General features: G+C 39.2%; 2 protein-coding genes across 6 annotated transcripts; one reads left to right on the top strand and one right to left on the bottom strand.

Moving 5' to 3' along the window:
* Positions 1 to 9,925: 9,925 nt before the first annotated feature.
* On the bottom strand, positions 9,926 to 15,606 carry THAP5 (THAP domain containing 5). Of its 3 annotated transcripts, none has more exons than XM_021545272.3 (3): positions 15,484 to 15,606; positions 11,951 to 12,140; positions 9,926 to 11,323 (listed from the first exon to the last, which is right to left on the bottom strand). In XM_021545272.3, exons 1-3 carry the CDS (start codon positions 15,564 to 15,566, stop codon positions 10,388 to 10,390), a joined length of 1,209 nt encoding a protein of 402 aa, XP_021400947.1. In that variant the 5' UTR covers positions 15,567 to 15,606; the 3' UTR covers positions 9,926 to 10,387. The 3 variants fall into 3 exon arrangements, with proteins under 3 accessions (XP_021400947.1, XP_021400946.1, XP_021400945.1); XM_021545271.3 differs by lacking the exon at positions 15,484 to 15,606 and adding an exon at positions 15,210 to 15,455; XM_021545270.3 differs by lacking the exon at positions 15,484 to 15,606 and adding an exon at positions 15,103 to 15,198.
* A 151-nt stretch (positions 15,607 to 15,757) lies between these two features.
* DNAJB9 (DnaJ heat shock protein family (Hsp40) member B9) lies at positions 15,758 to 24,439 on the top strand. Of its 3 annotated transcripts, XM_021545267.2 has the most exons (4): positions 15,801 to 15,861; positions 16,639 to 16,767; positions 19,328 to 19,555; positions 20,951 to 24,439. In XM_021545267.2, the coding sequence occupies exons 3-4, from the start codon at positions 19,339 to 19,341 to the stop codon at positions 21,379 to 21,381; spliced, it is 648 nt and encodes a 215-aa protein (XP_021400942.2). In that variant the 5' UTR covers positions 15,801 to 15,861; positions 16,639 to 16,767; positions 19,328 to 19,338; the 3' UTR covers positions 21,382 to 24,439. The 3 variants fall into 3 exon arrangements, with proteins under 3 accessions (XP_021400944.1, XP_021400943.1, XP_021400942.2); XM_021545269.2 differs by lacking the exon at positions 16,639 to 16,767 and having other exon boundaries at positions 15,758 to 15,861; XM_021545268.2 differs by lacking the exon at positions 16,639 to 16,767 and having other exon boundaries at positions 15,785 to 15,909.
* Positions 24,440 to 25,882: the final 1,443 nt, after the last annotated feature.

Raw genomic sequence — 25,882 nt, 5'->3', positions numbered from 1 at the left:
CATCAGATGTCACAACAGACTCAACAGAGAGCAAGTATTTGTCCTGCACTGGGGTTGCTCTGAAGCCCTTTGCAACAAGAAGGGATCACAGCTGGCTTGGAGGCAGCTCTGGGGCATCCTGACTTCACTGGGAATTTCATTTAGTGAAGGCTCTGATACATTTGAGAAGAAGGAGGAGTAGCATTTCTCAGAGGAAGCACTGAGTATGCTGAGGCCAGCTCTGTTGTTGTTTCAGGTCAGCACACATTTCATGAGTTTGAGTTGCTATTACACCATGTCAGGTGCTAATGGTACCAGCTCTCTCTCTTTTAGCATTTGTAGCATCTTCCCAGGCCTGAGTCTGTATAAATGATGTCAGCTCCTGTTAGCAGTTACTGCTGTCCCTTTTTGGTGCTGGCTGTGAGGAAGAGGTGTGCCTGGGGTGTGTGTTGTGGCTCCAGGCCACTGGCACAGACTGTCAGCCATGGCACACCACTTCCTGCCTCTGGACAAGCATCTTGGATCTGCAGACAATAAAGAAAGATTAGTGGCATGATTTTTAAAGGCAGCTTGATGTGTGATGCCTACATACCTTTAAAATGCAACCTTTAGTCTTTAGCTTCTTCTTAAGGAATAGAAATACTTGAGGAACATGCAGCAATATTAAAAGTTGTATGTTTAGAATTACCTACATCTTACCCTGAGAAAGGAGGCTGGAGGAAAGTGCAATGGAAATTTGTAATCTTTGTTTTGCATAAAGGACATGTTAGAGGGCCATGCATTTAGGAAACTTCAGTGATAAGTGCCTTACATCTGACTAGGTCTCTGGTGAGTCTTCACATTGTTTGTGGGATCTAACACAGGGCTGCCTGCCTGAGCCTGGCTCAGGGAATTTCTTTCATAACAGAAATAGACTTTTGGTGTAAAGGACAGAAAATGGTCTGTGTGGAGAACAAAGAATATCAGTCTTGACTGAAATCTTTAAAATTCATGACTCTACTTTTGTTTATGGCCTTACTCATATCCTTTGAAAATCAAACTTTTCAGGAAGAAAATCAAAATGAACAATCACTTAATGTTTTTAATATCCCTGCAACTCTGAAATGTTATTTTCTTCTGCATTTTCTATGGAGAACTGCAGAAACATGGCTGTTGTGCAGGTGTCAACATTCATTTAAAATTGTTCATTCTCAGTTACAGTTTTCAGGAAGATAACTTGATAACAAGTAAACTTTCCATTTCAAAATCCATCAATTTGCTCATTAAAAAGCAGAAAGGGTATTTCCCAGAGGGTTATTGATCCTGTCAAATGTAAAATACTGATGCCAAATACTGCAGCTTTAGTATGTCCTGAATGAAAAGGCAGGACTTATTATTCTGTCATATAATATTTCATTACTGCTTCATGTTATATTGTTACAAACTTGTTGTATAAACAATAAAATGAATTTTTACAATAAATTTTGAGAACCAATAACGTGTTGGTTTTCATGCTTACAGGGAGAAAATAGTAGTGTGTCTGGGACTTGTTTTGGCATAATTATTAAAATATCTTTTTGCTTTTTAAAGTGAGTACAATATCTTGAGAGTTTTTGGGGTGTGCATGTGTGTATGATAGAGTAAAACTTGTCTGCCTCTGTATCAGTTATCATCACTTCAGCATTGTGCTCATATCAGTGCATGACACAGCATCACTTCACCTCCAATTAAGCTTATGTTAAAAGCTCATACTTTTAATTGTTCTTAAGCATATTTATTTAAATCCCAAAGCCAAACTTTCATTTCTAGCTAAAATATCATTTGAGAAACTTACAATATTTCTTTAACAAACATTATTTTTTTCCTGTGGTGAAGAACTACAAAATTTAAAAAACCTGCAGGTGTTTAGAACAGGCAGTTGTCACAGTGACTCCCAAAAGCTTTTATATCTCTTATGCTGGGGATTAGATCAATGAGTTCCAGTACTATATTATCTATGCTGCTGTTGATGGCAAATTTTTAAAATCTGTATTTATCGAAGAAACAGATCAAATAATTAGAAAAGATCCATAGCTGTGTTTGTATTATTTGCCATTTCTGTATATTAAATGCTCTCAACAATGAGGGAGCTGAAACTGCAGACTCCCACAGTGACAGATTATTATAAGCAAAATCCTTTCAGAGATAATGGAGAGTTAATTTTGAATAAAGTAGGTTAAAAAGCTATCCTACTCATTGAAAAAGACAAAAAGACCTAAAATATATACATCAGCTGGTGGAAGATAATTGACCTTACCAGCCAGGGTGCCATAAAAGGAAGCTGAGGATTTCAGTGCAATAAGCCATGGGCATATCTACACCCCACAAATTTAATATGTGAGCTTGTGGTAAGACAAAGAGATGGAGGCTGTAAGCAATGCCTGTTACAAGCAGCAGACTCCCAGCAGCCTGGTGAAGGATTTTGCAATAGGATGTTGTGTGTCTTGAAGTCCTGAAATGAGATCGGTGAAAAAGGTAAACAAAAACAAGTAAAGGTAAACAAAGAATGTCTGCAATCCTTCAGTGCACACCAAACCCCATTGATAAAGCTGCAAATTCATTTCTGATATTAAATACAGAATAAAATTTATTGAAATCTCACAAAATGGATACTTGAAGAAGCAAATTTATGGTTTTAATGTGAAAGATGTAAAACACATTTTCACTAGAATTTATGACTGTGATATCATTATGGTGATTTCTACTTTTAAAACCTGTGAAATTAGTAATTTTGAATGAAACTGTGGCTGAGCTCATGTTTCCGTAGCAAGTTTTGGATAAGTGTCAGTGTCTAATATATTTTTACATAAAAATCTAATTGGGATTTTTTATTGCTTCTATTAACGTTCATAAATAAAATGTAGTTTTGTGTTCATTATATGTACTTTCTTTTCCTTGTAGGATTTCCTGCCCCAGTAAGTCTCATAGCTTGAGATTATTGGATCCTCTTTCACTACAGTAAGGGGAAAGAAATAAAGGAATATAAGCCAGCATCAGTCCAGGTTTTGCTTCTTCATCAAGTCCCTGCTGGAGGTCTGAGCTGTGATTCAAGTCAAAGCAGATGTCCTCTGAGCCAGCCAAACCTTGAATATGTGCTTTCCTCACAGTGGGAAAACGCAGTGTTTCTGTACTGGGTGGGAAGCTGAGCTCGTTGGGAGAGAGTCCCCCCAGCTGTTTAGGGACTTCACAGTAGCTGAGCTGCTACTGAGGTGTGGATCCCTTTCTACAGATGTTGGCTGGGGCTCTGGCTTGAAAAGAGAGTCTGTGTTGTACTCATCCTTATCTGGCAGCAGCAGAACATTTACCATTTCCTGCAGACAGCCTGTCGCTCTGCTGGAGCCAGCCCTGGGGAGGTAAATTCATAGTCTGTCAGTAGGCACTGAGGCAATATGGGGCTGTCACTCCATGCCATGGCTTAACCCCAGCCAGCAGCTAAATCCATGAAACTGCTCGCTCACTCCCTCGGCTCCCTGCGGGATGGCAGAGATAACTGGGAAAAAAAGAAAAGGTAAAACCTGTGGGTTGAGATAAGAACAGTTGAAAGATTTCAAATTTTCCAGCTTCTTGTGCAGTCCCTTCCTAGCAGAGCATGGGAAACTGGAAACTCCTTGACTCAGGGTATGCACTGCTTCACAAAAATTAAAACATCACTCAGTTATCAACATTATTCTCATGATGAATCAAAAAACCCACAGCACTATACCAGCTACTGAGAGGAAAATTAACTCTAGTCCAGCCAAAAAAAAAAAAAAAAAAAAAAAAAAAAAAAAAAAAAAAAAAGGAGGACATACAAAAAAGGAGGTAGTCTGTAACTACCCTCCAGGTAGAGCCAGTTTTACATGGTACAGGACTTCTCACCACATAAAAAACTCAATAAAGAAATTTAATGTTAGATTAATAACAGCTGCTGTGAACTAGGATCTAAAAGGCTTCATATATTTTGCTTACTGTGAAACTATCCGTCTCATGTCTTTATTATCTCCAATCAGTAGCTATTCTTGTCATTGAGAGCTCCTAAAGCCTAGTGGCTTCATAGTCTACTGACTCAGAACGAAGGTCAGACTGCTGGTATTTGTGACCTATAATGTGCTTACCCAAGCAGATATGGCTGAAAAGGACCCCTCGTGGTGTTTGCTGCCACTCCAGAGAGGAGCTGTGGCAGCAACCAGTTTGTTTTCAGGCCCGAGGGGCTGTCAGAGGTCAAATGTGTCTGACTGCAATCAGTTTGTACTATTAATGGGGGAGTGCAGGGCTCATAACTGATGTGCACCTTGTGAGGACGTTTTGCAGCACCAAGACTTGTGACTTCGACATACTTTGACTAAGGCAGCCCCTGGTGAATCATTTTTCCTACTTTCATGCAAATTTCTTACAGAGATAGAAGTGTCTTTCAAAATCTTAAGGGAAATAAGGATTGTATCTGTACAAATGAAATATCTGAGCAAAAATCCCTTCTAGAATTTTCAAAGGACTTCATCTTGTCACTGGCTGTATGCGAAACCTGAGGTATAATTTCAAAGGACTATTGTGCCCAATTCCTTCATGTTAGACTTTAGTCTTTCTAACTAGTCCCTGTCTGAAAACTAAAAGTAATTTACATTTGGAAACAGGTGATATCTATATTAGGAACTTAGGTGTTTGTAATATATTAGGTATTTATAAGATATCTATATCTATCTATAGCTGAAATATCTGTCTAGAACATCCCTTGGCGATAGTCAGTAGATGAACAGACATTTAATTAGTTAATTTCTTCTTGTTCATATCAAATATCACTTAATTGTGGTGCACCTCATGGTGGAGACATACAGAATCAAGTGAGATGATTTCTTTCAGGAGACTGTGGTGGAGGGGCTGACCACCACTTGCTGAGGACTCAGAGAAACTGCAACGCGTGGCCCCACCAGCCTTGAGGATCATTTATGTGTTTGAAGGCAGTGGTTGCCATGATACATATCCCTTCACTCTCTGGTTTTGCAGTGCCACTGCTGCTGCCCTGTTCTTTCATTCAGAAAATCACGTGTACTTCTAACCTTTATTGTAACGCCCAAATATCTGTTAACATTTAGAAAGTAACAATGAAAAAAGGAAGAAACTTACTGAATGTGTACTTCAGTATTCTGATCAACTTCCCCATTCTGATCATCTCAAGTTGTATAGTCTCAGCAAAATTTAGAGAGGATTATGCCACACATAAACTGTTGTGCACATATCTTCCCAGCCTGAAAAGCATGGCTGCAGTACTTGGGCAGCGAACCAGACACCTCTGATGAAGGGTGTGATTAAGCACTCGTTATTATCCTGATTTGTATGCAAATAAGCAACACTAAACTGTTTTCGGGATTCAAACAGTAATCACTGACCCACTTCAACAAATGAGGAATGCAATCATGCTCCACGTAAGAACAGTGAATACATTTATTTTTGCCATTCACTTGAGCAGAAGGCTCTCGAATTTAATGTTTTATGTTCAGAATATAAATTAGTTTCCTCTTGTCTGAAGGTTTATTTCTGTAAAATTAGAGAATGTCACACTGTTTTGTTCATACGGCACACTTCTGTATTAAAGATACATTTGAAATTTAAAGATACATCTGAAATAAGGGGAAAAATACCCCACCCCAACCCCGCATAGTTAATCTGTTTGCATATGTTTAATTAACAACAGAATAAAAATAAAATACACCTTCAGTTTCGCGTCTACAGAGTGATCCCTTAGCACCACCTGCTGTTTAGACGGAGCACTGCAGCTTTAGTTATATGCAATATATATTCTTTTTACACAGAAATATACAAAATTCCACAGGCATCTCTACAGTTTAACCTTTTTGAATGGCTACGGAAAAGGCCTCTAAATTAATTTTGTGCCATCAGAAATGTCAATTTTTTACAGGAAAGGCGGGTATTTAAACAGTGATTGACTTTTTGCAATGTACCCCGTAATATTTAACAATGCCAAGAGATATGTTTACTGGAAAATGTCTGCTTAGATGCTTTACTCTTACTGTTTTCTTCGTGGAAAATATTTTGGCTGAAACTCATATCTTGGCAGCAGTAAATGGCCTGGTAAATTAGAAATCCATTACACTGGTTCCAGTAAAGGAGAAAATAGATCAGTGATTTTTTTTTTTTAAGTGGGAATAAAATTCAAAAGCATTTACAGACATCCACCTGAGGCTGCAAAAATTTAGTGTTAGCAAGTTGGAAAATTGTTTCATAAATGAGCAAAGGATAATATCTTTTTTGTCCAAATCTAAGCTCACTTTAAAAGTTATTCATAAGCATATAATGGAGTGCAGACAACCCTGCCAGCACAAGCCCTGGCCTGGTGATGTGATGGGGTCCCTGGGTGTTAGAGCATCTCTCTGTGCCAGGCAAAGGCTGCTAAGCTGTCCTAACGCTTTGCTGAGGCAGCACTGGATATGCTGAAGTGCAGGATGTGGATTTGTGTGTATGACATTAACCTGCAGTTCAGTGGCATCATCCAGGCAGAGGAGGCATCAAGTTGTGCATAAGGCAGTTAGGAACAAAGTGTGTGTTATTGTTAAACCTCAGCCAGAAACTAAGACAGCCTCATGCTCCACTTGCACACTCTTCCTGGTGGGATGGGGAGAGAGAATCAGAAGAACAAAAGTGAGGGGATTTATGGGTTGACGATAAAGACAGTTTAACAAGGAAAGCAAAAGCTATACAGGCAAGCAAAGCAAAAAATTGATTTCATTCACCATTTCTCATAGGCAGGCAGAGAGAGTTTAAGTGGTAAGTGGTTTAAGTGGAATATTTACAAATTCACTGTGGTAAAAAAAAAAGATCAGAGGCATTGAATGAGAAATCTAGACAGACTTCTAAGGAATGTTTTTGATGCATGCAAGAGTGCAACAAATATTTACACCTCTGATGCAAGAAAGCACAAAAGAGAAACTCTGGACAGCTGTTAGTCTGAGAAGAATAAAAAAATCCCCTCTAGCTCCCCTGCATTCAGAATGAGAGATAAATTTCATAGAATTAGAGTGATAAATTCAGAAGATGGAAATCACAGGAAAAGGGCACCAGTTCATTCCAGATGGAATGCCACTGCTTGTAGGTAAATTTAATAAAATGAGTGGAATTTAAATAAAGACCCAGGAGAAAGCAAATGTCAAATTTCTACAGTAGCCAGCAGACAGTGGAAGAAATAGAGTTGAACAGTTCAACTTGGTGACTTAAGAAAACAGATTGCATCGGTTGAAGTAATTAGTTACTTCAGTGGAAGTGGTAAATCAAAAGATTTTTTAAAACACTGATGTAAATGAAAATTTATTGAAAAGATAAATGTGCACATTTGACTTGGATCAAGATAAGCCTGACACGTTGCAAAAGGAATTATGATGATTCAGTGCACTACTCAGATGCAGGGATGCAACTGTACAGAAGCAGTTTCCACTAGATCTTAAGGAGTGATACATAGCACAAATGCCCCTAAAGCTTAGAGGAAAAAAAATTGTGTGTGTGCAGGGCTGCGCTTTATGATTAGGAAACACTGAAATCACACTACACATCTAGCATCCAATTCAGAGGGATTTCTTCTTTCTCAACATGCTACTTCTCCTTACTTGTAATAGTTAGCCCACTTAATTCAGGGTTAGCATGTAACTGAAGCAAAGGACCCAGACATAGCTTCCTTTCAGCAGCAACAGACAACTGTAATGCTGAATATTTTTAAATGAATATATCCACCCTGGGCCCACTGGTCCAAAACACACTCTGAAGGGAAATCTGTAGACCTGGCAAGAGGCTTGTTGAGTTACTGAGTTTTCCTGCTGTAATCTAGGACTGAGACAAAGTTAATTTCTCCAGAGCAGCCCTCACGGTGCTGTGCTGTGCACTGGTGGCTGGAAAGGTGCTGGTAACACACTAATGTGTTTGCTGCAGCTGAGCACAGCTGGCACAGCAGCAGTGCAGTCACCCCAACTTCTTGGCCAGGGGTGGGCACGATCCCAGGATGGGACACAACCAGAACAGCTGACCCACGTAGTCCAAAGGGATATTCCATACCATATGGTGTCAGCTCACATATAAAAGCTAAGGGAATGAAGAGGAAGGGGGGGATGGGATTGGTTATTTACAGTACTTGCCTTTTGGAGCAATCCCTATGCATGCTGAACTGCTGCTTCCTGGGAAGTGGCTGAATGTCATTGCCAATGTGAAGTAGAGAATTAACCCTTCTTGTCTCTCTGCTTGTGTGTGTGCAAACTTTTGCTTATCTTTAGTAAACGGTCTTATCTCAACCTATGAGTTGTTTTCCATCTTCTCTCCCCTGTCCAGCTGGAAGGAGAGAGATAGAACAGTTTGGTGGGCATCTGGCATCCAGCTAAAGTCAACCTAAAAAACTACATAAAAGAATGGAAAAGTGAGCATTTTGGTTTTTTTCCTACGTTTAAAAAAATCTATGCCATGAATAGTCTCAATTTTAATACCATAAGCTCTTAGTAAAAGCAAAAATATATCAGCAATGCAAATCCTATGTTAAACCCCACAAATTTGGGGGGAATAGAGCTTTGCTGAGATAACAGTTTATGGTGTTGCAAGTCTTTTGCCATGTCTGAGTTCTCACTGCCATTCAAGGACTTTTGAAATGCGTTGTCAGTCTTAAAATATACAGCATTAGCAAAGGATTTGTAGCACATTTATGAGATTTCTAATATTGCCAAATAATTTAGCAATTTCATATAGCATTTTGTAAATCACTTTGAAAGATTTCTTACCTTGTAAGACATTACAAAATGTGCAGTTCAGAGAGGCCACTTGGACAATGTTCTCAAGACAGGATCAGATATGGCAGCAATGTTTCTACAGTATACAGGACACCCCTTGTGATTTCATAGCACACAAGGCAGAACAGGAATGTTCTCTTGTTCCAGGGAGGGAAAAATGAGTGAGTCAGAGACATGGTAAATAACTCACCATATTGTAAGTGACCTTCATCCTTCAGCGATTTTACCAAGCACAGTCTGTGCTTCAATTCTGAAAAAAGGTAACAAGCTGCAGGACAAAGCAAGCTTAATCCAGTGGTTACTAATGCAGACTAACCTCCTAAAGCACTGTGCTTTAACAGTCCAACTTCTGCACTTCAAGTCTCAACATTTTGAGATTAAAATTTATTATCTAGTTGGAGGCCAGCTTTGTAGCTAGTGTGAGCTGATTCTCAATTCCTTATGAAAAGATTACCAGAACAGTTTAGAAAGTGTATACAAGACAATACAAATAATATTTAAAAGGAACCCATTTGCTCCAATCCTAGACTGAACTTGTGGTGATGGGAATGACACCATTTTAAATAAAGAAGAAAACATCCTCAAGCAATGTAATGCTTGTGGAATATAAGATACTAGAAGAGTTCAGCTGGAAGGGGTGTAACAAGGATCACCTAGTGCAGCTATGGCGTCAAGTCAGGAACCAGACAATCTAGGACTTTTTCACTGTACTAGAGCATACAGCAAGGCACACTGACAGAATAAGCAGAAAGTATTTAAGCAAATTAATTTTCCTTGAAATTAATTATAACATCTGTCTACTATACAGATAAACCATGCACTAGATATAGTTAATAAAATCAGTAAAGGGGAGTAATTTTCTAGGTCTGTAATTCAGTTTCTTCCAAAGTAAAATTCTGCTACTTTCACTAGCAACCTGGTCTGCAGAACATTGTTTCTTCCAGTGTATTATTAAGGGTATATGCATTACCAAGCTGTAGGCTGTAACATGATCAATGCAGACAGCACTCACTAAATAGAGCTTTCCCTTTTACTAACTAGCAAATACATCTGTGACTATGATTGCTTTCCACTTGAGCTGAATCATAAAAAAAAATTTAAAATGAGATGAGCCTGTCCACTGGAACCATATTCTTATGAGAATTTTTTTCTATAAACAAATGAAAGAAAACATCTTTTATGCAGAAACAATTTTAATAAGATCAAAGCGTACAAAAATGATCAGAACAAATGAAGGGCAATTTTGACCTCATTGGACAATGCATATCTGTACATATGTAATTGTTCATCCTATATGCTTATTCTGGCCATTCTACTGCTGTCCCAAATGCAGGCCTTGCATGTTTCAGGGAAGCCTGCAGCAAATAAAGGGTTAAATTATCTTTTACTGACTTGATTCATGCTTAAGAAAGCTTTGCCCAATTCAGGGTTGTTTTTTAATTTTACTTGCCAGTCATGTTTTACAGACAACATTCTACCACTTAGCTTTGTTTGATGTAACATTTTAAAGAATATTTGCTATTCACATGATTTGCATTAGATGTTTTAAAACACCACAACTGGGAAAAAAGTTAATTTGTCCAGAAGTACAGTCAAAGAGGCTAAAAAGGTATTTTAGAACCATCAACTGAAAGCCTTTACTGTATCACAGTCACTTCAAGTGTTGTAAAGTAGTTTTTTACCAACTTCATCTTTTCTTCAGAAAGCAGGTTTTCTTGCTGCAATTGTCTAATAAGAGCTTCCAAGGACCTGAGTCTCCCCAAAGTTTTTACCTCCTGCATTTCAAGTAAAGTTATCTTAGAGTGGAGTTTTGAAATTTTTTGCCAAAGTTGATCTCTGTCTATGTCTTGCCTACAGTATGAATGCTCAGTCTGCAGTATTTCATTTCCATTATATTCAATTACCTCTGTCTCCTCTATGTCAAGAAACTCTTCCTTAGCAGGCAGGAAAGAAGCATTTACTCTTTCAGGCTCTTCCGGACTCTCAGCTGGCATAATAATAGCAATGATGGACTCTTCACTTCCACTGAACTGTTCAATAGTTTGTGTGACTGTACTCAGTAAAACTGCATCTTCACTTGTCTGCGCTTCACCAGAGCAGACCACGTGAGGGACAGAATTTTCAACTGCATAATCAGTAACTGACCCTAAAGCACTGTTCAGTTTCAGAGATGAATTCAAGTAGTCAGGGTCTGCAAATTGCAGGATTGTACCTGTACAATCTGCTGAATCCTCTATGGAAGCATGAACACTGGTAGCCGCCGTGTCCTGGACTGCTGTCATTAAAACAGGATTAGGCTGATGTACGTACTGCTTAGATGAACTATCAAGAATTACACTGTCTGCCTGAAAGCCTCCTTCATCTGGAAGCTGCAGGTTTTGAATTTGAAAAGGTTTACTCAGTGCAGTTGAGCAAACCACTTCTGCTTTTTCCTCTACATTTTGTGCAATTACAGAATTTTTCTTTGGTGGACAAGGTTCAAATGATACAGATACTTTCTCTGACAGAATATTAGTTTCTTCCTGGTCTTTTTTCTGTACCTGCTGTGAACTGTTCTGAGAAGAATCTTTTTCCTGGAGGAGAAAAAAAAAATATCACCACCTTGTAACAAGAAAATTACTAAGCATTAAAAAATTAGGCAGATATAATTTCATAGCATGGCATTGCAAAAGGACTAACTCAGACAAGCATTGTTTAAAAATTACATCAGAAGCCCAAGAATTCATGTAAGCATCTTCCACAGCTTTACTTCAGGTCCTACATGTTAAAATACTATTTTAATGCTCTAAAAGCAATAAGTGTTTGGACTTTTAGTTTTTTTTCCTTATTGTGGTTTGGGGTTTTTTATTTGTTTTATTGTGGGTTTTTCCCAAACTCTAGGGAATTTGGACTGTTTTGCACAAGACACAGTAATTATTCTCATAAGAAATGTAACATTTTCTATAGTAAATGCTTCTGTAATTTTCAGTTAAAAAAAGATATTGAACCTCCACTCAAACTAGGGGAAGTTGTCCTTCCTTTACATTATGGAATCGCATACCTGTCTTGTGTCAGTCCTGCTGACAAACTGTTTTGATGGACAGGAATTCTATTTTCTAAATAAAATCTGATTATCTGACAGATTAGAAAATCTGTATTACATCAATAGTTGGTAAGCTTTGTACTACAAAACAAACAAAAAAAAGATAGAAATAGATTACCTCGTCGTCTGGGGTAGAGAAAATAGTTGGCACAGCGGTATTTTTCAAGTACCGTATCCCCCATCGCACATCCAGGGAATCGGGGGTAAAATGATCACTGCAGAGGAGCTGGTGCTTACTTGGAGTCCATGAGTCTCGCTTCATATTCCGCAACCATTTCTCAAGTCTCTCCTTATCATGAAGTGGGAATCTTTTTAAAGCAGTTGAAAAGACAAACAAGAAAATATACAAAATCCCCTGTTATTGTTGTCTTTCTTTGTTTTAAATAAGATTATCTCATTACTTAGAAAGTAGCCTTCCTTTAGAAAAGATTAAAATAACATTTTTTTCAAAAATTCTAAGTATTAAATGCTAATCTGGATGTCCAACACATTAATCTAATCATTATACAAATTGTTTCTAGTTAGGTATTTGCTCTGCAGAATTACTGATTTCTGCTAGCCGAGGGTTTCAGAATCCATGGCCAAGATGTTTCGAAAGGTTTGACCCCACAACACTTGCTCAGAAAGCAGTTCTCCTGAAGGGAGATTAAATAGTGAGACCTAATTTAAAGAAAGTTAAGACTGGTCCTCATATTATCAATATCTAGGGTTTATTTTGTCTTTCTAGACACAACTAGTATTTTCTGTTTAACAGAGTACCTCCTAATACATGCCCCTCTTTGGATTATCAGATAATTTGGCAATATGAATAGTTCCAATACAGGTTTTAATTCTTTTTCAAAAAGTAAATGCACACAGATACAAAGCATTTCTATATTTTTTTGTTTCAGCAATTAAACTTTCTCACAGTGTTAGGAGCCCACATCATATTTTATAATTTAGAATTAACTTTTGAATCATCTAACCTTCCTGAAAAGGCAAATGATGACTATACATCCCCATAGAAAAAAAATTTGACTTAAAAAATATATGCAAATGGTCAAACATCAGAAAGAGAACTAAATTAAAAAGAAAGTGTGTGAAGAAATGTAAATTACTTAATGACAGTCAATACACAAATGAAAGGGAAATTAAAAGCTTATTATGATGCATGCACAGTAAAGAAGTGATAATAACAGGAACATGATCATTCAGACCACTCTTTTCTCTCACCTCAGTCAGGTTATCAGGGTATTTGAAATGTACTTCTATGTTTCTCTGGTGCACATCAATTTTACTTTAGCATATAACCACATATGATACATAAACCATAAGTTGATTTCTGAGCACTGTTAAGTGACTACTGTTCAGAAAACAATATTTCTGAGAATCACACGCAACAGTAATTACAAAGGAAAATCCCCACTTTTGTGATCCCACCCTCAAATCCTTGAAGCTGCAGGTTTCCTCCGAAAGCCACACATAGCAGCAGACTCTTACACAGGCCCTGTGTTCCAAAACTGGAAACTCAGGTGAGTTTGAAAGAAAGAGGGCTAAAATTCACAGCGTAAATATGCATGTCTTTACCACTTCCCCAATCTTTTGAATTTGTTGCCATGTAAGTCTTCAAATTAGCAAGGAAACAGAGAAGGCGTTTGATGCATCCAGCTATGCTTATCTGTAGGAATGCAAGGAATAATGCTGGTAAGAACACAGTAACCTCCTAAGGACAAGTTAGAGGTTCAGGCTTTTCAAATCCTGTCTGCTTATATCATGCACACCCAGTGGCAGCATTGTATGTATGACAGAGCTCCTCAGTAACACAGCTTAGCCTGGGTGTTACTACAGAGATCCAAAAAGGTCTCTCAGGAAGACGATGGCTTCCTTTCATTGCAGGTCATGTCACAACTCACACCCTCTCCAAGAAGGCCTTGAGAACACTTGCTCCCACTGCAGTTACCCTCACAACATAGGACCCACTGCTCCACCCAGACTCAACCAGCTTCAGATGGAAAACAAAATAATCTGTAGCAAGAGAAGGGTCTGATAGTAAAAGTTATTATTTTAGCTTAAATGCAATTTTGCTAAAACCTGCTCATGCTTCAACAACCCATCACTAATCAACAGAAACTGTTCTCTAGCGTAAACAAGACACAAAAAAATGGGAAATGGAAAGAGGAAGTGGACAGAATTTATTTAGCAACTGCCATCATTACACAAGTCAAAGAAGTGAAGAAATAAAACAAAGAAGAGCAGTTAGGCCAGTAGAGATTAGGTACCAAAAGGTTTGGAAGGGGCTCAGACCCCAACCACAGGGCAGCGGAGGACTTCTTTGGTGGTGGGAAGAGGCAAGGGAATAAAACTTGCAATTCATGTCAGTGGTAGTCACTAATATAAGGCAAGAGAAATCTATAAATCAAATCTCAGCACCCCTTCTACAGGAAGATGAAACTCAGAAGGGAGCGCAATTCAAAGGCTAGATAAACCAGCTAAGTTTTGGCAATCATCTCCATACTGATGCCATACATTTGAATATAGATATGTCTCAGTGCTCAAACTTGTTTTTTTTTATCCATGTAACGCTCACACTCTTTAAAGCCTAATGGAAAAGAAATTATTTTCCTTATTGTTTTATGATGTATTCCATATTAGAAATGTGCCAGGGAAATAAACTTTCCTGTAATCTAAAATAAAATTTCTTTCAAAGCAATCTTCCTGTAGGTCTTTCTACACAGCCTTCTTGACCTTGGAATAACTATGGCTGATCAGAAACGGAAAGAAAACTTAGTTTGAAGTACAAATTTTACCAAAACAGATTTAGAGGTTGATTATGAAATTTATTTTTCAATTTTTGCTTAAGATGTGTCTGTTGACAAACGGTTCCATACTTTTATTCTACACAAATACGTCAATATTAAGTTACCTGCACTGAGCTTCTCTCAGGATTGTGAAACACTTTATAACTCGCCATCCTGGGAAGTGACAGCCACGTAAGCACAGCAGGGCAGAGGTTACTGCCGGCTGGGACTGGTCCCTGCACTGACCGGCGCCACCGTGCAGCCACCACAAACTGCTTTTTGGCAACCGAGTTCCAGCTAACACAGCAGCTTCCAAACACCCAGCAATGCCTCTGCTCACAGCGCAGCTAAGGTCACAATTCTAGCGGCAAAGTTTAATTTTAAGGAATCATTTTATGTTTACTTGCTTACTCTTCCGGGCCCTTCTCCTGGCACATAAACCTTCATACAGAAGACACTTCACCATTTAGCCACAGCCTCCCCTAGTGCCTGCCTTGCTGAACATCGCTTCCGTAGAGGCAGCAGAGAAACAGAGTCAGAAGCACAAATTTTATTTTTCACTCGAATCTCCTTGCTCTTCAGTTCACGGACCCACCGCACCTATTCCGGAGCCCTTACGCGCTGCCGTGTCATGACCCCTCCCGAAGCTCGAGGGCCGGTGTTTGGTTCCGTCCCAGCCGTCCGCTCTTTATTCCCTACACTTCCCCTTTCCCGGGGGCAGCGCCGCTTCCCTCCAGCCTCCCGGGACCAGCCGGGGCTCAAGGCGACCACCCGCGCCGCTGAGTCTCCCGGCCGCTCGCTTCCGCGGTGGGGCTCGCCACCATCCCCACGGCCAGCGCCCACCCAGACGCTGCCCCGCTCCGCGGCCACTCACGGGTAGAAGCTGAGTTTGCGCTGGTCCTTGGCGCTCTGGCCGCCGCGGTTCTTGCAGTGGGTCGCGGCGCAGTACCGCGGCATGGCGGGCCGGGCCGGGGCGGGGCGGGCTGGGCCGGGGCGGGGCGGGGCGGGGCGGGGCGGCGGCACCGCCTCCGCACAGCGCCCCCAGCGGCGAGGGGAGGCGGCGCCGCGGGGCGACCTTCCGCGTGCAGCGCGTCACGTGCGCCCGGGCGGCCAATGGCGCAGCGCTTCGTGTCGGAACGGCGGCGGCCGGAGTGCGCGAGCGCCGGGCGCGGGCGGGCGGGAGCGGCGGCGGCGCTGAGGGCGGCGCAGCGGGGCCGGCGTGAGGACGGCGGGGAAGGGCCGCGGCCGCTGGGTGAGGGCTCCGAGAAAGCGGAGGGTTGCTGAACTGGGTGGGGTGAAGGTGAGCGCGGAGAGCTCGGGACAGGGGCGCTGGGGGGCTTGGGGACAGCGTGGGAAAGTAGGCGGGGGGGGGCGGAGAGAGGAGCCGCTGAGGCTCGGTGCGGAGCAGTTATTTGGAATTTATTTGGCCCCTCCGCTGCGCTGCGGTGGTGTTTCCCAGCCTGGCTGCCCTGGAGGTGGGACGGCGTTGCCGAACGTGGCTGTTAGCGGCTGCCCAGCTCTGGCCTGGCCCGGCCCCGGCCGATGCTGCGGTCCGGCTCCCGGGTCTGTATAGGCCGGGCTGATTCCTCCCTTTCCCTGTGCTCCAGGGCAACATTCGGGAGCCTTCTTCTGTGTTTGCTTTCGAGTCAGCATAGGCGAGGCCAAGAAAAGTACAAGCTCCTTTGTCTGACAGACTTGCTTGTGGCTGCTTGAGGACTGGAAGACTTGCTTACTCGTCAGATTAGTCGTGATAGGAGAACCGAGGGAGGACCTCGGTAACTTTATTACTCTTAGTAAATTGCTTGTAATTACAGAACGTGAGCATTCCACAGGTTAGTGTATAGCAACTCTGTAACGAAAGCGGTAGCGGAACACTAGTGATGCTCCGTTTTCTGAGTACATGAGAGTTTGAATATTAGCATTTATCCAATATTTTGGTTAATTACTTTTAAAGAAGGTTGGCATAGGGTATTTTTGTTACAAGATGAAGTAGCTTATTATTTTCTAAATCTGACAGATTTTATTCTAGGTACATCATCCTCGAACATCAATTGGTTGTGCAGCTATTGATAAATATTGATAAACTAATGAAGAACTGGTTGTTATCACCTCTGCAGTACTTTGGGTAAACATCAGACGGTGCACTTCTTGTACAAAGGTGAATAGTAGTTGAGATCTGTACCTCCTCACCCAACAGAATGAAATAGTTATTATGTGGCATAATGGCTCTTACTTCATTGACAGATGTTCCTAAATTAAGTACATAGATAATTATTAGAAGAGCTCATTATTGCATTAGCTTAATGTGTGCAGAATTTGTTGAATTCTGGAATGTGGTTTAAGTAGTTGCAGTGTATGACCTAGAAGGTGCAACTTACATATCCCTTTTTGATTGAGAAACAGACAGTGAAGAGACATAAGCAAAAAAAGTATTTAAGAGACTTTATTTCGAAAAGGATTGTAAAAATAGTTAGGAATGGCAGGCCTGAAAGAGTTGGCAGTAGCAGCACTAAGATACTGACAGCATATAAAATAGGTGTTTTCTAAAAATTAAATAATTGACAGTATCTAAATATAAGACTTGCTCTCTCTGATAACCATGTGAAGTCTAAAATGCAGCTTATATTGGAGTTTTATTTGTATTTGGTTTTTATTTACATCTTATTCTAAATTGGAGTTTGATTGGTATGTTCAATGGGAGCATTAAATCTATGTTTGCTAGTTTAAAAAATAGTAAAACTTAAGACCTATTTTTTTACTACACTCTAGAAATCAAATATAGCAAAGAACAGAACTCCTAATGTAAAGAATTGTAGAAAAAGAAAATTTAGGTTTATTTTGTTATCAGGAATAATACAAGCTGAGATGGTGAGCCAGAGCAGAAAACCTGAAGGACTAACTAGCAGGTGATTATGCAAACATGATGCAGATGTGGGTTAATGAAGTAAATAAAAGCAATCACATATGTGAGATGAACACATAAGTCTGAATCTGTAAAGCACAAACAGGAAGAAAGCCCCAAAAGCATGGAAGAATATACATGTGTGTAGTTTCTTACTGTCCAAGTGGTAAAATTCCATGTTAGAAAACTTGGTACTAAAAATATGTCTGATACTGTGCATGAAGAATACTGGAAAGAACTGTCCATTTGGTATCTAAGTACACTGATCAAAATACAATTTGTTTCAATTGCTGTCCCTTAACACTTGATATCATGCAGGCTGCTGGCCAAATAAATGCTTAAGAGGGCATGGGAAGATTAATCTTGCAGGCCTTTTGCTCTTGTCTCACAGCATTCATTTTAGCCTGCTGACTTGGCTATGAGAAATTGTGTTCTTTTTTTCCATTTTTGGTTCTTTTTAATTTTGTTTAGAGGGAATTGACTTTCAGATAAATGTTTAATTTTCATATGCATCAGGTATTCAAAGGTTTTGAATTCTGCCTGACAAATATTGGGTCCCATGCTGGTTAGCAAACGTGTTCTAACTTTAATGGTGCTCAGACTGTAAGTTTGTTTATTCAGCTTTCAGGAAGTAACACAAAGCATCTCTGAGTTGTTCTTACATTACATTTAAATCAGTGTAATCTGGTGGGGGGAGGGGACATTTTACATCTGGAATGGTCAGGGTCCTGTTGTACATCCTTCTGGTCAGGTGCCAGCCAGCATTCTGTCTTTGAACATTTGCCTTTCTGCAGTCAGTGTTTTAAATATAATATTCATGGCATATTATCTGTTCTCACCTTTTAGTCGGAACAGCTCACCCTGTCCTTCATGAACATCATGAGGCATCATGTGGCTCTGTGGAACTGTTTCTTATATAGGCCACAATCTTCCCCTAAGTTCTCATATATTTATTGCAAAATATATTTTTTGACAGATGAGTTATTGAAAAAAAAATTACAGCTTTTAATTATTGTTGAAGCTACTTGTCTTGTATAAAAGGCTTTTTTTTTCCCTTCAGTTCTAACACTGAGGGCTTCATATGTAAACCTTTTTATGCAGTGGTATTTATCAGATGAATTACTTGATATTAAAGATGTGGTAGGTGTTTTACTTTATAAAGCAATCTGATTTGCAGATGAGCTAAGCCAGCCTATTGTTAAATAGAGGAAAGTGTGCTTTACTTGGCTGAACTCTGGAAATGAATGATCTGCTCTTTATCATGTTCACCTTAGGTGGGTTAAACAAACTGAAGCTGAGCACGAGTCTCTAATAGTCTTGTCTTCCTGCACCTCACAGTCATCTCTAGACTTGTTTTCAGGCTCCTATTGTTGCACCAGCTAATTAGTGACTTGGTTTTCAAGTAGGGTAGGTTTTTGCAGCCTGTGCTTAATTTAGGGCTGCTCTGGTTGGGGTCCTAGAACTCAAGGTTAATGTAAAGCTAGTTCAGGTATGGCAGTGAAATGTTAGATGCAATGAAATGTGCTTTGTATTTACTTTTCCAACTTTGTATGACAGCGATCAGTTAAGTGTAAAACAAAGACAAACAATAAAGTTGTTGTTATGCATGTGAAATGTCACTTTGCAGTATTTTCACTTACATATTCTGTGAATATGAAAACAGCGTAATGGAGTTTGACAGGTGTAAATCAGTGTGCTTACAAGTCTGTCATTGATTACTGTAACATACTGGTCTCCCTCTGCCAGCCTACAGCTGTAATTAAGTTGTTGTGGAATGTAAAACTTGTTCTTCAAGTATATTTCCTTTTCTTTTTAGGAACTGGAGAAATGGCCACTACACAATCTGTCTTCACATTTGCTCTCTGCATTTTAATGATAACAGAATTAATACTGGCTACAGAGAGCTATTATGATATCTTAGGAGTTCCAAAAAATGCATCTGACCGCCAGATCAAGAAGGCATTTCACAAGCTGGCTATGAAATACCACCCAGACAAAAATAAGAGTCCTGGAGCAGAAGCAAAATTTAGAGAAATTGCTGAAGGTAATCTACACTCTCTTTTGTCATAACAATTTGATACATGTCTTATATCTATAACCTAAGTGCATTTTGTTTTTACTGGATAAGAGGTATAAAGGTTTTTTTTTCTGAATTCCACTTAAGTGCTGTCAGATATCAAGCATCAAAATCTGAGTTGTTTCTGTGTTCTTGCACATAGGATACCCTTTTACACAGTTTATGCATTTCTGCTTATTGGGCTTTTGGCATATTCTTCTCACAAAAAATACTTGGTAGTAGGACAGCTTTAGCCCTAGGAGGTTAATTTTTATTTTTTGGTCTGGCTTGTGAGATCTGGCTCAGGATTAGTACCAGGGCTCCAGGAGGGCCTAACAGCAACCTTGCAGTAACTATGGGGAGATCATAAGAAAACACACAGCAGGGTGCTTCAGTGGCTCATGGCGGAGATACAATAAACAACCGGTGCAAGAGGTTCAAGTGGTTATAAGGATAAACTTTTTCACCTTGAGGATAATGGTTGGATTTGAGGATCCAGGAGTCCTTTTCCAGTCTTAACAATTCTGTGATTCTGTTCTGCAGGCCAGTGTTAGAACAGATAGCCTAGAGAGGTTGTGCAGTCTCCAAGACTGGACACTTTTCAGGAGTGACTGGGTAAAAGCACTGACTAACCTAGTCTGATCTCATTACTGACTCTACTTTGAGCAGGAGGTTAGAGACTGAGCTCATGTCTATCTTGAACTACCTGTGATCCTACAGATACAACACAAGTATTGTGTGATAAAATGGTGCGAGTGGATAATAAAGAACAGATGGACTTTTCCAAAATTTCATTTTGGATATATCCAGTCACAAAATCTAGCTTTATTGCTGAACTTGCAAAATGAGAATTGGCACATGTTAAAATTAATTTCCTTTTTCTCCTCGATGTTTATGTTGTTGCTTGTAACTGGTGTAGCTAGAACTTGCTGGGTGGCAAAGTAGCTTTGCAGATGTTGCCCTGGGCTTCTTTGATAGGAGTGCAGCAGATCCTTTGTCTTGTTAGGCAGAGCTCCTAACTCATTCTTCCTCCTTCAGGCTTTCTGATCACCACCTTTCATTGTTATTTTGTTTCAAATCTAAACACTAATATTTATTCGTAGTTAAATTGTTTTGTATTATGTGTAACCTGTACTCATAATATAGCAGTGTTTATTATTGTAAGTAACTATTTTGACACAGTTTATTTTGGTTTGGAGAAAGGTAAATAAACATTGAGCTCTTGATTAGGCTTGAACATTGAATGAAAGTCTTGTTTGAAATTTCCTTGGTTCAGGAAGAGTGGGAGAGAAAGCTGCTGTTCTTTGTGTATTATTTTAGTTTTTTCTGTTTTTTTAAATGGAAATAAACTGTTAACTTTTTTTTTTGTTTACACATAAATAGCATATGAAACATTGTCAGATGAGAATAAACGAAGAGAATATGATCAGCTTGGCCGTCATGGAGGAAGAGGAAGTAATGGAAGCCCGTTCCATCAGTCTTTTAATTTCAACTTTGACGATCTCTTCAAAGACTTTGACCTATTTAGTCAAAACTCGCGGTCAAAAAAGCACTTTGAAAATCACTTCCGAAATCATCGGGAGGCTCATAACCGGCAAAGACGTTCTTTCCAAGAGTTTTCTTTTGGAGGTGGGCTGTTTGATGATGTGTTTGAAAATATGGAAAAGATGTTTTCATTCAGTGACTTTGAAAATGCACACAGACACGCGGTGCGAACTGATGCCAGGTTTCATGGATCCAGCAAGCACTGCAGGACTGTCACTCAGAGACGAGGAAACATGGTTACCACATACACCGACTGTTCTGGACAATAATGTTTCCTTTCTTCTAAACTTTTCTTCTTTACTCAACATCTTCATAATCTTTCTTGGTTTTGTGCTAACATGGAAGAAATTCTCTGAACTGTATTTTCTAAAAAACACTTAAACTACTATAAAGAGGTTGTAAATGAAACTAATCTTCAGAATAGACAACATGCTGTTGGGAAATAAATGTGTCAACAACTACTTAGAATGGTAGAGAAATATTCTCATGTGACAGAAGAAATTATATTTCAGTTTAGTGAACACTTTCCCTAAATTTGAGCGCAAGATATATATTTTTCATTTCAGAAGTGTAATATAATTTTTTTTCATAGAAGCCAGTTCAGGACTGATTGAATTACTGGTGTGTAGGTTGAAGCAGAGGTGATACTTTAATTTTTGACATGCTGCTTTTTTTTCAATCGTTTTTTTTCCAAGTTTGCACTTGCAGTTTTTACCTGATACAGATTTACTCTGCAAATTACGTAATTTACACAAAATAGCAGCAGAAATTACTTCCCTGGGTCTTTGTTTCTCTAGCATTGCAAAATATCATAGCAAAACTCTTACTTTTTGAAGTTGGAAATAGCAATGGAATATGTGAAGACTGTGAGTGATGTAGGAATTAGTTTTTTTTCTGTGTTGGCCTGAAACGATATTAGGATTTGAATAACCCTTGACTTATTGAGGGGACATAGGGATATTCATGTATGTACGTTTGTGTGCACACAAAGTTTTTGTTTTGTTTTTTTCCCCCTCCTTCCACAATACAAATATCTCTCTAACAGGATTTGGAAGGGCACACCCAAAACACTCTTATTTTAGGCTTACTATATCACCACGTGTGCAATGTACTTTTTATGACTCACTTTATTGAACTAAAATATCCCTCTGAGATCTTAGGAACTTCAGTAAGATAAGCTTTCCTGCAGATTTGTAGTGCTCCTGAAAGGGTCTTAGTAAAAACTACAGTGTTTAGATTGGCAGATTTATTACCTGTCAACAGGAATTTTTCAGTGTTGTGATTTGAATGGTAAATTCTTAGCCGAACCACAGAGTAAAACTGAAAATTACAATTCTTGTATTCATTCAATGCTTTGTGGGGCTGAAAACTGCTAATAAGGACAATACTAATGGGTATTGATTTTACCACCATGGAAACCCACAACCAGTGCAAACTACTTAAAACTAAAAAGGGGGAAAAAAACCACCAGAAAATGCTGCACAACCAAACCCCCAAATACTTTAGCTGATGTCAGTCAAAAAGTTCTGTTGTAACTTAGTTTAACTAGTAACTTTTGCTTAACTAGTCATACAGGTTCAGTATGTTAAATTGGCTGTCCCTTTAGAACTTCAAGGTAAGAATTTACCTTTCAGGTTGATTGCATGAGCAAAATAAGCATTTTAACTAGCAGTGTTCTAAATAGGCTTTGAGTTCTTAAAATCTTTATTAAGAGATTTAACCCTTTGCTTCTCAGATGGATATTGAAAGCTGCCTATTCGTTAAGGAACTTTAGCCTTCCTCTCAAGTGTACATATTATTGCTTGTTCAGTTTTCATTGCCTAATCCTTGGAATGGATTGTTGCGCTATATAAAGTGCTTTTCCTTTTCCATGTTCTTCTTTATTTATTAATAGACTAATACCTCATATATGGTCTTTATTAAAAGCCAGTAATTTGTGCAACATTATCGGAATGTGCAATATTCTTACAGTAAGAAAAGTACTGGATTGAGTGTGTTTGTTTTTTTCACCCTTTTCTTTGTAAGTAGAGATTTTTGTTTCTTCTGTATAATTAATATATGATTCAAGCAAAAATTGTACTTTGTGTAGATTTCTGCATTTATTTTCTTCAACATTTCTTTAACACAGGACTCCATTAGTGCTGTGCATGAATCAAGCTGTCTGCCCAATTCATATCATATGGGCATCCAAGTGAACAAATTATTAACTTGAAGTTATTACTTACTTTCACAATGATTAAGTATTAAACATGAGAGTGCTTGTGAATGTCCTTTGATGGGAGGCAACTCTTGAAGTGGGATTTTTATTAATTAAAAAAAAATTGGAAATATGAGAATGAGCAATTCACTTAGGTCCCTTCCTGAGCTCTAAATTAGAGGGAATGAAAACTAAAATTAACACTATCAATTGTAGGAAACACATTTCACCCTGAAAATTCAAGTCATTTAAGTGACTGTATAAGTCCACAATCTTTTGAGCTAAACTATTAGGTGAAAATAAAGGTCCTGGCTGCTTCTAGACTAGTTTCCCCTCTTTAAGAATGCTCCAAACTTAGTATATAAGTGTGCTTGTTTTCCTGATCTCTTGTAAAGTGCAAGAAAACCAATAGTGTTGCTATTTTTATAGCTGATCCACCTTAAAAAAACTTCTCTCTAGTCTATTTTAACTTGATTTCATGTTATTTCTCCTAATTACTTATTCATGGGAAAAACAGCAAATGCTTTCCATTATTTCTATGGCTTCTGCAAGACACCTTTCTGGTTGTTTTTGTTGTCGATCCAAGGTCAAATCCACAGAGACCAATGTATGACTGTCCCTGTGGTTTTCTATGATGGGTTTGCTTTGAATAGGCTTTAGCTGGGGAAACTTGGACAGGCTTTCCTCAGCCAAGAGTCTTCACTTTCATGGCCCTCAGAACACAAGCTTGCAAAACATGTTGTGCTGCTCACTTATTCGGAGCTCTTGCACATTCTTTCCCTATTTATAGTGTTTGCTTCATGGCAGGCTCGAGCGGAAGTCCTGTTATAACCTTATGACACCCCTGACTTCAGAGTTTCTTAAGTGCCATCTTTGATCTCTCTTTAAATCTTATGAAAATACCCAACAAAATCAGCTTTTGTTAGACAAGAGTGAAAAATAAAATCCTGAACAATTTTTTGAAAGTAATTTATGCATATGTAACTCCAAATGATTTAGTTTTTAAAACTGCCATCAAAGTGGTTTTTTATGTTTATTTTCTTCCCATTATACTTTGGAAACACAGTATCTAGTGGAGATGAAAGTACTGTAAAGTTAGAGTGCCATTACATTAAACACATGAAAATTAATGGTTTGGTATGTCTTTTTTCCTTTTTTTTTCCATTTTGCTTCAAGATGTAGATGGGAAACCAAATTGAAGTGGTTTATGTGGTGTTTGTGTTTTATGGAATGTTTTGACCACTGCATTTTCCCTGAATGGGACTATAGAGTTGGCAGGGAGAAGAGAGTGGGACTGAAAAAAATTTAGTCAATTTCATCTGGTTTGTATTTTTTTGGAGATGTTGGGAATGGCTTGGAGTTAAAAGTTTTATGCCTTTAAACAAAGCAGGCAAAAATTCTGTGCAAAAGGATTTTTTTCTGAGAAGAAGGAGGTGTAAGAGCTGAGAGCTTCTGCCTGGAGCTGGTGGGTCACTGCCTGTGCTCTGTCCTGCTGAGGTGGGTGAGGGCAATGTGGCCAGGCTTGGAGTGCCACAGCGAATCACAGGTTCTGAAGCCAAGGTCAGGTGCTGTTGTGCTGATTCACAAGACTGCTTGAAAGTTCTTGTTTTCTGGGTCTGATCTTTAAAAGGTGGGGAGTATGAAGATTTTAGGATTTGTTTTGTCTCATCTGGCCATTTCTCCTTAGAATAATCTTCCTTGGAAGAACCCAAGCAAATTGTCATCTTAATAATGCAAACCTAGATTTTTGAGGACTAAATATGTTGGAAACAATTTAAGATCTGCTTTTTATTTTTCTGGTGAGGACTGTGGGGGTTTTTAAAAATAATTTGTAAATGGAAAACTCATTAGAAGTGTCTGTTGGACTTAAAAGCCACATGTAGAGTTTATCAGCTGTGCCATGTATTGGGCTCCTTTCAGAACAAAATGCTGCTCAGAGGATTGCTTGGCTCTGGCAGCTGTTGTGGTTGAGCCTGACTGGTCTGCCCTCGGACAGTGAGTGATTCACACAGCCGTGCTGCTGGCTTTGGTCCTGTGGGCACCTGTTCTTTCAGGAATGGGCAGAGATCAGCTCTGTAGAAGCCACTTAGCAGTTGTGACAGTCATTCCTGGTCTGAATCACTTCTAGGCTATGGCTGTGCTTCATCCTTGATTCAAGTTCCTTTTTTTGAGAAGTTTTTCAAAACAACAAGCTTTTCTAATATCAACAAAAAATAGACACAATAATAATGAAAAAAAAAACCAATACCAAAGCCCAATAAATCTGCTTTGAAGTGATGTACTCCAAAGCTTAATGTGGGGCATGTTGCCTATTATGCTGTAGTGTGTGATTCAACAGCATCTATGTTATGAACTACAGTGGCACTGAAATGAACATTACTGCTTGTGTTGTTCCTGCTGAGGTTGCAGTCACACTAAAAGATGGTGTGGATATGCTCAGGTCCCTAGGGCTGGCTGCAGGATTCTGCCAAGGCTCTAAGACACTAGCTGGAGATGGCAGACCATCTTGTCCAAGCAGCTCTTCTGGGACAGTCCACCAAGAAATTAATGTGGCTCTGGTATTAATATATATT

This window comes from Lonchura striata, chromosome 5 (genome assembly GCF_046129695.1).
Source record: "Lonchura striata isolate bLonStr1 chromosome 5, bLonStr1.mat, whole genome shotgun sequence".
NCBI lineage: Eukaryota > Metazoa > Chordata > Aves > Passeriformes > Estrildidae > Lonchura > Lonchura striata.
Note: the sequence above shows the minus strand (reverse complement) of the source record. Positions and strands in the feature narration are given on the sequence as shown.